This window comes from Camelus ferus, chromosome 12 (assembly GCF_009834535.1).
Source record: "Camelus ferus isolate YT-003-E chromosome 12, BCGSAC_Cfer_1.0, whole genome shotgun sequence".
Lineage (NCBI taxonomy): Eukaryota > Metazoa > Chordata > Mammalia > Artiodactyla > Camelidae > Camelus > Camelus ferus.
In genome coordinates, this window is record NC_045707.1 from 16,240,731 (window position 1) to 16,253,004 (window position 12,274).

A 12,274-nucleotide genomic window follows, 5' to 3' on the forward strand; every position below is an offset into this window, starting at 1 on the left:
CACAGCCTTTACTCCCTAAATCCCTACATCAACAACTACATAGGACAATGAGGAATACAGAACCACCCAAACCTCCAAGCAGCACAAGGTCAGAGAATTTAGGGCTGGGGTAACCAGGTATTTTACATCATGTTTTAGATATATGAAATAGATGTGTAGAGAATGTAATTAATATTCTAAAGAAATAAAATGGCTGCTAAGGGCCTATTTACACTAGCTTCACAATAACTCCTGTGAGAAAGACCCAAGAACAGAGTCAATTCTTGATTATCCACACTAATCACACTTCTGTGTTCACATAAGCTCATCTAAAAATCACTTATTTTGGCCAGGAGCATCTGCTGAGATTCATTCAGAAACACTTGTCACACATACTTTTTCCTGGTTCAGCGTTTCTCTTGGAAGCCTTAGACCAAGCTGTATCATCTACTCATAGATGAGATATATTTTTTAAAATTTTGCTAGGCCAAATAAGCAGAAATCAACTGGACACAGAAAGGCGCTATTACAGCACGTAATGGTACTGATTCCTAGGAGTGTCTGGGTTGGGGCACAAACCAGGAGAAATGCACTATATCCACTACATTTCCACACTATCCCCTATAGTTCATTAACTGCTGCAATGCAGAGAAACTCCAAGCTGCAGTTAGCATCAACCAGGATAAGCAAAAATAGAATCCCTCTAAGTTAACTGCCAAGAACAACCCTACCACCCCCTCCCTAACCCTCTCCAAGGTTGTTCTGTTGTTGCGACGGCCAATTTGGACCCAGGGAATCCAGTCTGGGAAGTCCTAGAAAATATAGTCATTTTTGACCCAGCAGTCCCTGCAGGCCTTCCTAGACACTAGTCCTTGCTATACCATAATCCTTCAAAATTGGCCCACAGCTGAATGGCTTTTTATTAACACATGTGATACAATTAAACCAGCCTAGCATTATACTGCCATTTATAACAAAAGGGGAAAAAATTGTTTTAAAAAGCTAACCAACAGCCTGTAACACTTGCCTCATATCCAAATGTGAGCGCCATAACAGTGATCAGAAAACCGAAAAATGCCTCTAGCTTCCGCAAGCCTAAAGGGGAAAATGCAGCAGTGAGCTCACAGAAGGCAGACTTCCCCATTAGTTACATGATGGAAAGTAGCTCCTTTGACTGACCCCTCCATTCCCACTCTCCTTACCATATTTGTCCAAAAAGAGAAATACAAAGGTATCTGCAATGGTGATGAGAACTCCACCCCACAGAGGAATCCTAGGTCAGAGATAAGAAATGGAGATTAAAGGAAAGAAAAGAAACATTGAGAAACCCTCTTCCCAACAGCTCTCCCGATACATAACACTTGGAAAAGCAAAGACCTGGGGGAGAGGCAACAGTGGCTGAAGGCCAGCCCTTGGGTAGTTTAGGATCACAGCACCAACTGAAATACATTCATTCAAACTTTGTCCTCTATGTCAGACTTTTAGGATACAAAGTTGAAAAGTATGGGTCTTACCCCTCAAAGAGCTCACTGTCTAGTGGGATAAACAGATATACAAATAAATAACTGTAATACACATTGCCACACGCTGTATAGTAGAAGTATGTGTAACTCAACATGAAAACATGGAAGATACAGAACCCACATCTGCCAGGAGAGAAGATGGTTCCAGAACAGTTCCACAGAAAAAAACTGAATATTTGAGTTGAATCCTGGAAATTGAAAATGAATTGGTTTTTTGTTTTCACAATTGTTCTGAAATCTAGCAAAACACCAATTACTTCCTAGAGAAAACCCCCCTCACCTTCCTACAGACAGGAGATTGATGGCAATAGCTGAGCCAATAACTTCTTGCATATCTGAGCCAATGATAGCCAACTCCACCATCAGCCATAGGATTATTCGTGGAACCTAAACATCAAACAACAGAAAGACATGGTTCTAATTAATCATTTCTAAGAACTTCCTCCATGGTTTGGAAAGGCACATCTTGGCACTGACCCATAAACAGTCCTTTATAAGCCTTCGATCTAGAGATGCAGTACCAGAACTTGACTCCACCTGGTCCCTAGCTGGAGAAGGCAAAGGTGCTTCCATGTGGCAGAGCCCGTGAACCAAGGTCAGGGCAACAGCGGACCCTAATTTTTTTCTTTTTCCCTTCTACTCGCGAGAGGAGTGGAATTTCCATTATTATTTCCACTTAATTTTTTGCCTAAAAACAATCCTAGAAGTTTTAGGGGAAAATGAGGATACTAATACGGTCAAAATATTGTTCAGGACAGAAAAGAAAATGACTGCAGAAGAAAATATCTTTCCTGATCATAGCTGAAGAGACAAAACAAATGTGAAAAGGCTGGAGTCATCCTTTCTTCTTTTCTTTTTTTAAAATACCTTTATTGTGGTGTAATTCCTGTACAGTAAACTACACATATTTCAGACATATAATTCGATGAATTCTGATAGATGTATACACCTATGAACCCACCACCACAATCAAGATGCAGTCATCCTTAATGTAATGATAATATATAAGCAAGTGAAAAAAGGTAGATATGCAAAGGGACTCAGGGCAACGTGGTTGGAATTGGGAGTCCTATTACAAAATCTAGAAACTAACCTGGTCAAACAATCCAGCAGAAATTTAGAAAATGCTGGCTCACTGAGGCTAGAGGCAAAACAAACAAACAAACAAAAAAAACCCTCCAGGTACTGACTACCCAAAACATATGTCACAAAAAACAACTAAGATACATGAGGAAAGAGAAGCTAAAAAAATTTAAATTTACCAAGTTTCTTTTTTTTCTTCTTGAAAAGCACGTAAGAAAAAAAAAGCAGCTAAGGATACTTTCTCACAGCCAGGAAAGGAGACTAAACACTTAGATAAACTGGAGGTAGACTGGTATGTTATCTAAAGATCAAGCCAGTTCCAAGCTGTCTTCCAGACACAGGATTCATTCTTGCATTAGGCAGCAGTAAGAAAGGCCCAAAATGTCCAGAAGGAAGCTATAGAGGACCATGTAAACTCCAGGGTCAGGGTAGACTGAAAAATAATTATTAACAAATCCAAAGATCCTGCCACATATAGTTTGTAGCAAAAGGAAAAAACTCACTTTTTTCTAACTGAAGGCAAAGACAAAGGAAAAAGAAAATATGCACAATGCAAAGTGAGGGAGTAATACGGACGTAAGAAGGAAAGTGCTTAGAGAGAACGCCCCTGCCCCTTCATGAGCGGGGCACTGATACACGCCAGAAGGCAGAGGGAGAGGCAAATGTTTACTCAAACAGAATTTTTCCAAGGAAACCTTCTGGGAAAGGTGAATCTCAAGTTAGATTTTGAAAGAGCACAGAAACATGGCTTAGCAGCAAGAGGGGCTACAGAATTTTCTGTAGGACTCCCACTCCTCAGGGCTACTGACTCCCAAGTTCTCCACTATTTCAATATAACAGTGGGGCCAGACACACAGATTCCTATATGAGTAACAAACAAAAACTCCTCACCTTGGGATACTGACGATGACACACTTCAGCAAGATGCAGCCCAGTGACCACTCCCAGTCTAGCCGCAAGGCGCTGGAGCAGGAGCCCCACAATGGTGGCCAACAGAAGAATCCAGAGCAACTAGACAAGAACAAGATCTCATCATAACACTCATTAGATGGGGGGTGGGGGGAGGGGGGTCCTTTCTGTTTGGTTGTTTGGCAATGTGAATAGGAAACACTACATTCAGGAAAGAGCCCAGGTCAGGAATCAAATGACCTGAGTTCTGCATCACACTCTACACAGAACCTGCTAGGTCACCTCTCACCTTTCTGAGCCTTCATTTCTCCCATCTGCAGTTTCTCCTTTGTTCAGGGAAACTATGTGGATAAAATAAAATTTAAAAACAGATGGAAAGTACTTTTCATCTAAGTGTCACTGCCAATGAAGTAACAGCATGTAGCCACTGAGGTTGACATGCAACAGGCAGAGTATAGGAAAAGGATGTGAGGTGTGCAGTGTTTAAAAGGGACAGAGGTAGGACTAGATGCTCACCTTAAATCCAGCCACTGCTCCAGACTGCAAATCAGATTCAATGTTTCCTGGATCCAGGTAAGCAATGCTCATAAGAAATCCTGGTCCCGTGAAAGCCCAGAGTTTACGAAAGCTAAAACAAGAGTACTATACAACAGAGGAAAAGAGATCAAAATAATCATCACCTCTAAATTGCTGATCTAATTTATCTATTATTTTATTATCACATGTAAATCAACAATATCAGCTTCATAAGAAAAAAGGATTTAGGAAGTCAGATATTGGGTGTGTCCAGTTTCACTTCAATCTTATCCACTTCTTACCAATAAGGTGGCCACCTCTCTGTCCAAATAAGAGCCCTTCCCCTAACTGCTCTTTCCAACAGCCTTTCACTCTAAAACCTGAGCAATAATATCAGTACCTCTGTGCCCAACCACGACTCAAATGGGACAAAAGCCACAATAAAAAAGGGAACATGAAATTCATACTCTCTTGATCAAAAAACGCTCACTTGTACAACTTGGCAACAGGTTTCCAGGGCCCTCAGTTTCCTTAACAGTTGTTTGCTCTGATGACAAAAATTCAGTCTTCAGAGATTGCTTGGCAAAACTGGGTCTGAGGTTGGTGAACCTTGACTTGTCCAGCGGATTTTTCACTCATAGGTTTTCTCTAGATAATGTTTTCCTCCAAGGACCTGTAACTGACCTCCTCCTCAGGAATGGCAATCTTCTCATCAAAGTAGGTAGTGAAGGGCTCCTCCGAGTGCCCGCCGGGGGACTGCGGAAGAGAGGAATTGCTGTAGGCAGGATTGATGGCACTGAGACCGGCAGAGTCCCCATGGTCTCCAGAAGCATCTTCTGAAGTAACAGATTTGAGAAGAAATTAATTAAAATGAACAAAATACACTAACAACTCAATCTTAGAAATACTGAAATTAAATCTTTTTAATACCTAAATGCACAAGACCATCCTGACCCTATCTCAATTTTTGTACTTTATTTTTATTTTTAATAAACTAATTTTTGAGTAGGCAATATATTCACATGGTTGAAAATTTGAGAGATACAAAAATGTTTATGGTAAAAAAGCACCCCTCACCCTTCTTCCCTGGTCACTGAGCTCTACATCAGTTTTCAACACTAATCTCACAATGGTTTCTCCCTACTTTCACTCTTCTATTCCCACTTGCCAATTTTGAAAACCATTTCATTTTCTTCTAAAAACACTGATGTCTAGGGCTTAATATATAACATTCCCATACTAAACCCCCTGGTAACCTAAAATCCTAACTTTTAGAAGACAGGAAATAGGTCAGTCTAGTGGGACACATCCCTCTCCCCAGCTCCCCTCATTTGATAGGACTTACTGAAAGAATCGCCCTTGGACATTATACCTCCATCAGGCTTCTCAAAAAATGTGGAAGTGGCAAAATCCTGCCACATTTCAGGCTAAAATCTGAAGCTGCAGGGAAACCACCCAACAGGAACCCTCTGCCTCCTGACTAAGGCCTGCAGTGAAGAGCCTGGGGAGGGAGGAGGTATCAAGCTTGTGACAGAAGGGCTCATCTCAGACTAGTCATCAGTGTTTCCCTAAATCCTGCATTTTGCATTTAATTTTAAATGCAGGGAGGGGGAAGGTCTGGGAGAAAAGGGCTAATCCACCAGAAAGATACAAAGCCCAGTTTGCTATAGCCATCAAAAGGCTATTTTTAACCACAGAGCTCTAATCTTTGTTTCCAAGAAGACTTTGCAACCTCCAATTAGAAAAATGAAAGCTTTCTTTCTAAAAGGAGCTGACCCACTTCACTGTTAAGTGGCACTGAACTCAGAAGGAAATTTCCAGAAAAGGAATGGAAATTCTAAAGGAGAAATTAGAATCAGGAAGGATTAGTCAAAGCACTCAAGAAATCTAGTCAAATACACGGTATAAGGTGCTAGTCCAGCATTTTACTGCTCCATGTATATCTGAAGTGCCATGAGCAGCCAAAGCACTCTAGAAGTTTAATGCCAGGGCTACAAATAATACTTCCCTTGAAAGCATTACTGCTATAGAAACCAAACCCATAGCTAATCTTGGCTCATTTTAGAACTGGAAATAAGAAATGAGGCAAGTCTCTGTGGTTGCAAATCCATTCTCATTTATGGCCTAAGTCACCAGGGGGTGAACTCTGAATGGAACAGGTCTTCATGACACTGTTTGGGGGGGGGGGGGCAATTTTGTTTTTGGAATATTGGACAAGGACAATATGGTAAATCTCTGTTACTGGCTTAAACCTAATTCCAAATAAAAATTAGACAAAAGCACAGAGCTATAAATTACCATCTGGCATCTTCTGTTCAGGACCCAACACCATGGTGGATACGGGAGTGCCTGAGTTCTTAGAATAGGATTCTGAAAAGGAGAAAAGGGAAGGAAAGAAATTAGCAGGAACAAACTAAAACCAACAAGTACAGATCCAGCATTCTGTTACTCTGTATAACTGAATCCTTACTATGTGAAGAGAATAATCCTACTGAATTAGATAACCTTGAAAATAATTAATTTTCAGAGTACAATTATGAGATATTTAATAAAAAATGTAAAAGTCTTAATATGTTTTCGCTGGCAAGACTTCAAAACCAAACTGAAGCAAAAGGTATTTCAGGGTAATGAGCAAATGCTTTCTTAATAAGCATCCACAGAGAGGCTGCTGGCAATCACCCAGTCTCTGCCTTTGTCTCCAGATTAACCCAAATATTTAAAACCAGACTGACTTCTTCCCATTTTTATGAATTTTTAAGGACAGAGATCTATAACTCTCTTTGCTTTAATAATTTAAACTCATGTTTCAATTTTCTGTAAAAGGTTAGGGGGAGCACCCCACCAGTACACTGCCAGTAGAGGCTCACTATTTCCCAGTCATATTTCCTGAAGAGAGATGTCAGCTATGTTTCAGGCCTCATTCCCCAACACTTCAAACACTGGGAGAAGAAACTTATGCCCATGACCCTCCCCTTGTGGACTCTCAAGGAGAGCCGAGGCACCGGGAGGACAAGGCATGGTCTGCAGCGGGCCTGCACTTCTCTCCAAGCAGCAATAAGCAAACCGCAGGGGGCAGAGGTGAGGGGGTGTCCCAGATGACCAGCAACCTTCTGGGTTACGTTTGACTCGGGGAAGGGCAGAATACTTATAGTAAGCCCATTGGGCCACAGATATACAACATATTCTCTAGTCAACCCCACCAATAAGGCTGATTTGTAAAAATCTTGATCTACTGATTAAGGAATCTACTTCTTAGATGATTCCAAATTTAGAAGGGGAAAGGTAGAGTAATATCAATTGTTCGCCACCCCTCCTTAAATCTCAATAATAACTATCCCACTGAAAAAGCTGCGAAGCCACCCCTTAGCTATCTTTTACTACTTAGTCTTTTTCCACTCTTGTACCTTTACTGCTCCTATCTGAACAGTCCTCCACTTTTTAAAGATAACCTATTGACATTTTCTGTACCTATTTTGCAGAATTACAGAATTCAGACCTGAAGACGGTTTTAAGTTTTATCTGTCTTCTGGCGTGTAAGATATACCATGACTTGCTAATTTGGAAAACATCATCTTTCACCTCTGTAGTCACCAATATCAAGTATTTTGTTTTAATGGACAATAGCCATGTGCTTCCTTCCTATCAGATTTTCAGCCACCAAATGGTTTTACCAAGAGACCCCATAATACTGACTAAACCCTACCCCCCTTTCAGCCAGTTACAATCGCATCTCACCTAAACGGGATTTACACATCTGACCACTTAGTAGCAGTGCCACTTGGCTTCCAATCACAGCACATTTCCTGGCCCCATCCAGAGTCTTTTCGCTTTTAATTTACATATAATTCTAAGAAGCCAGGATAACCCACAATAAATTAGAAACCACGAATCAGATCTGGGAGTATGGCTCTTACAAGGAAAGTCTTGGGCCAGTTGATATGAGGCATCTTCCTTATACTTCAATCAGCTATGAGAACATCATTGTTATGAACATCATTATTAATATTATCTTGTTATTAAGAATAACTCAAGTTTCTAATGGTGGCCCCACTCACTAAAAACTGATTCAATTAGATCACTTTTGTAGTGATAATTGATACCATGTTTTAGAAGGCACACAAGTGTTTTACACATTTGAGGAAAACTCCTATCCAAAATAGGCTTTTAAAACTTACACTTAAAAAGCAAACAATTGAGGCCACTCTCCCTTCTGAGAGAGACGGACTGCACTCTGTCTACGAAGTATGTATCTACTTTTACTTTAAACTAAACACTCACCCCCATCCTTCACGGCCTTTCTCTTGCCTTCTAAAACAGCCCGTACTCTGTCTATAGAGGATGTATCTCTCTGAATAAATCCACTTTTACTCAAAAAGAAAAAAAAGAAGCAAACAATTGAGATAGTAGTTGTGTTTTCTCCCAAGCCTGTAGTCTGCAGAGGTGATAGTTAAATAATTTTAGACAGAAATATTTCAAGGTAAAATGTTCAATTATTACTATTAGTACTCTAAGTGATTATTCCCATAATAATTACTTACAGAACCAATAAAATACAAAAACAGTCTGGTCATCTCTGTGAAATCTCAGAAATGTATTCTTCGAAGAGAGAAAATAGATTCTAGATTCCAACCTTCTCATCAAAACATTTAGTCAACAAACTATAAGCTCCACTGCTGGCAGTGTCCACAGAACATAACTAGGAGAAGGAATGGAGGGACATTTACGCTTGGCGTGCTGCACAGTATTTACGTCTCCGTGAAAATTTAAGACCCATATGGAAGCAGTAAGTTAATGAGAAGACAGTTTTGCTTTCCAGGACCATACCACCAGGTCATTTCAGTCATTTAATTACATTAAGGAAAAGATCAAATTGAGATACAAGCAACAAGAATCAATGCAAAGGTACTTTGATAACTATGGTTAACATTGCTTTGATACTCTAGCTCATTTCCAACCACTAAGTGTCACCTTCTCTTAAAGCCAGTTAAGTTTCCTCCTATCAAACAGCAGTCAACAGGAAAAAAATGGCACTCCTGGTTCAATGCAATATAACTATTTTATTCTATTCTTTACCCAAAGTTGTAAAACTGTTTTACAAGATAAGAATGCTAATTAAATTACATTTTCTGTCTAAACTGTCAGAAGTCTACTATCCTTTAGCCCAGCTATTTCACTTCTAAGAATGTATGCTAAAGAAACACTCACACAAGAAAGTAGGTGCAAAAATATTTCCCATAGCACTGCTTGCAATGTCAAAACACTAAAAACAACCTAGTACATGCACAGCTGGTACATCATGCAGTTATCACAAACAAGGTAGATTTATACGGACTGATAGGAAACATTGTCCAACACAGGCTGTCAAGTAAAAAATCCAACTTCTAGAACAGTATGCTATCATTTGTGTAGCAGGAAAAAAAAGAGAGAGAGAGAATACACACGTATGCATACAGACTATATCCAAAGCATGTGCCAAAAGCTGGTAATGCAGTCCCTAAGAAGGAGTAGGGGGCACAAACGAGGTCAGGCAAAAGGAAGACCTCTCGCTCAACGTACACTGTATACAATTTTACACTTAAAAGAAAGAAGTTTACCATGTACTTGTTTTTTTTTTAATATAAAGGTTCATACAGTCACTCAGTTTCTGAACGAACACTTCAGTTGAACTCTCTCTGATAAAGCTTGCGTAATGGATAATCACAGATCTGCAGCTGTCTGTCTGGCAGGTATATATGCCCTTACACTTAACTTCCTACTTACTTTGACTTAATGTGTGACTAGCCATGCTCTGAAATTGTGATTTCGATGTTTCACCTGAATGCAAAGAATTAGAAAAATTCTCCTCAGGAAATCATTCCCTGACAACCTAGTTTGGGTTAAATGTCCCTCCTTCATGTTCCCCCAGGGCACCTGCTGCTTACTACTATCATATCACGTTATCTTGAAGCATTTATTCCCAATACTATTCTTGCAACTTTTCTACAAGTTTGAAATTATATAAAGTTATACCCTCAAACACATACTAGCTATAATAAATTCTCAACATCTGATTAATAATTCCGTGTGTTCTCTTAGCATTTACGAGAACTCTGGAAGAACAACTTGGATAGCGCAAACATCTTTTAAAAATTGCTCCCAAGGAAGAAATACTGAACATTAAAATATATACAAACTTAAACTTTTCCCCTCTATGGTTAAGAAAAGTTTGAATTTAACCTAATTTTTTTCTTATAAAATTCTTCTGTAGAGAGCAAAGGCACTCAAAATCATTTCATTCCTTTTAGAGCTGCGTTCAGTGTTGCAAAGGTCTCCCTAAAATGAATTTTAAGTTTTAAAGAAGAATGTTTTTGAACAGTCCTCTAATCTTCTCCTTTTTTTCCCTCCCTCCCTCCCTTATATAAATAAAATCAAAGACAGTATTAAGTAGAGAAAGGACTTTCATAGAGGCAACTGGAAAAGTGTTTGCATGGAATCAGTCGATGAAATAAGTGTGAACAGGAATGTTTTAAACTGACTGGCAAAGCCCCCTCTTCTCCTTGATGCTTCCCTCAGCCAACATTCCGTGCCAGCAACATGCTGGTGACAGGTAGAAACTGCCATTTGTACAGGTCAAGGCTTTAAAAAGTAATACACTCAAGAAAGAAAGAAAAAAAAGTAATACCCAGGTTGTTTATTACAGAATAATAAAGAGTTGTGATAAAAAAAAAATTCTGTGTGTCTTGAAGAAAATGAAAAGATATCCAGATCCTCCTAAAATTCCCTTTTCTCTAAAAGTCTACTTTAAGGCTAAAGTACTGGACATTCCTATTAAACCATTACTATTAATCTAACATCTATATTGTACTAGATGTTCTTCATGAAGGTGAGCTCCTACCCCTGGATGACTAGGAATCAGCAAAACTCTGAAATATTCAATGGTTCAAACAGAGCTAATTACTGTCTGAACCCTAAGCATTTTAATAAGGAATATTACCAGCCATTTTTTTTAATGAGAAATTATTACTTCCTCCTTTTTTCCATTCCAGGTCAATAAAGAAGCACCATTTTCTGAGTCTTTTCATCAGGATATTCATCTAAATTAATTCCAAAACTCAATCTGCTCCCACTGGGGGTGAGGGGAGAGAAACAGCTTAGAAAAGCCATGTGAATTTCTAAATTATAATTGAGGATGTGAAGTTTGGAATTATTTTTTAAATTTGGATAAAAATAATCCTATTTTTCTCTCATAAAATGAATTTGATACACAATGATAAAATGAAAAAAAAAAGACAGGTTGAAGACAGATTACATTGACTTCCTGACTGAAGAACAAAGTGAAAAGCCCCTCTGGCACCCTTAGTTTAAGGCCTCGAATCTCTAATCCTCTCGAACTAAGCAGGTAATATTTCGGGAAGCTGAAAGTCACACAAGCACGCCCAGTTCATAAAGTACAAACAGTGCTGCTATTGTTCAATGTGCTTAACACGCATCAGAGCCCCCCCCCCCCCCCGACACAATAGCCACCAAGATACCAGCTTAGACTGGTCTTTGTTTTACTGACTTTGTATGCCACAGTAATAATCTCAAAATTGGAGGCATTTTGCTTAGTCTACTCAAGAACCACAATCTCAACTCAACATCAAGTTCGGCGTTTCCACCTGAGTTGGACTTTTTAAAATCTGTTTCATAGCTGAAAGGAAAACCTGACATTGAGAACATCTAATGATAAAGAAAGAAGAAAATGAGAAAATGACAGACAGCAAAAAGAGGAGAAAGGGGGTAAGGTACGGGGAGGAAGAGTACAGCTGATAATGAAACCGGTTGCCTGGGTGTCAAAGACGATAACAGTTGGGAGAAATGTGGCCAGCCTGTCCAGAAGTACTGAACTTTTACACAAAAATATCACTCATCAACCAGACTTCAGAATTAGAAGGTCCTAATTAATACCTGTTAAATAAGAGCTCTTCACTTTCTCTGCTCAGCGCTCTGAGGCTTAACCAGCTTCCAAACTTCCATGACAGGAGAGGGTCACTAAAACCTTACTTCAGAGACTATAGGTTGGTTCCTCCCAACTCTCACAGTGTGCACTTCCCCTGATTTCCTCCCAACCAGAAGTTTACAGCAGTGCATTTCCCTTTGGCGGACCAACCTGGCCTCCTGGCTGGACACATCCATCCTGGAACACAACTCCAAGCTCTGTGAAATTTTCAAAGACCCCTTTCCACTTAAGTAATACAATCTAGTAAATCAGTCTATACTCTCTTCTTGCCTCAGAAAAAAATGTT

The 12,274-nt window shown here is 39.5% G+C and overlaps 1 protein-coding gene across 11 annotated transcripts in view; it reads right to left on the reverse strand.

The window, feature by feature from the left end:
- Positions 1-12,274, reverse strand: part of SLC11A2 (solute carrier family 11 member 2) — a 44,324-nt gene that overhangs the window by 14,039 nt on the left and 18,011 nt on the right. For 9 of the 11 annotated variants that reach the window (XM_032492845.1, XM_032492839.1, XM_032492838.1 and 6 more), the window contains 7 exons: positions 6,309-6,380; positions 4,695-4,846; positions 4,011-4,136; positions 3,477-3,596; positions 1,783-1,889; positions 1,182-1,252; positions 1,007-1,074 (listed from right to left, as the gene is read on the reverse strand). In XM_032492845.1, the coding sequence (XP_032348736.1) occupies positions 1,007-1,074; positions 1,182-1,252; positions 1,783-1,889; positions 3,477-3,596; positions 4,011-4,136; positions 4,695-4,846; positions 6,309-6,342 (678 nt within the window). In that variant the 5' untranslated portion in view covers positions 6,343-6,380. The other 2 variants (XM_032492843.1, XM_032492846.1) reach the window with 2 other exon arrangements.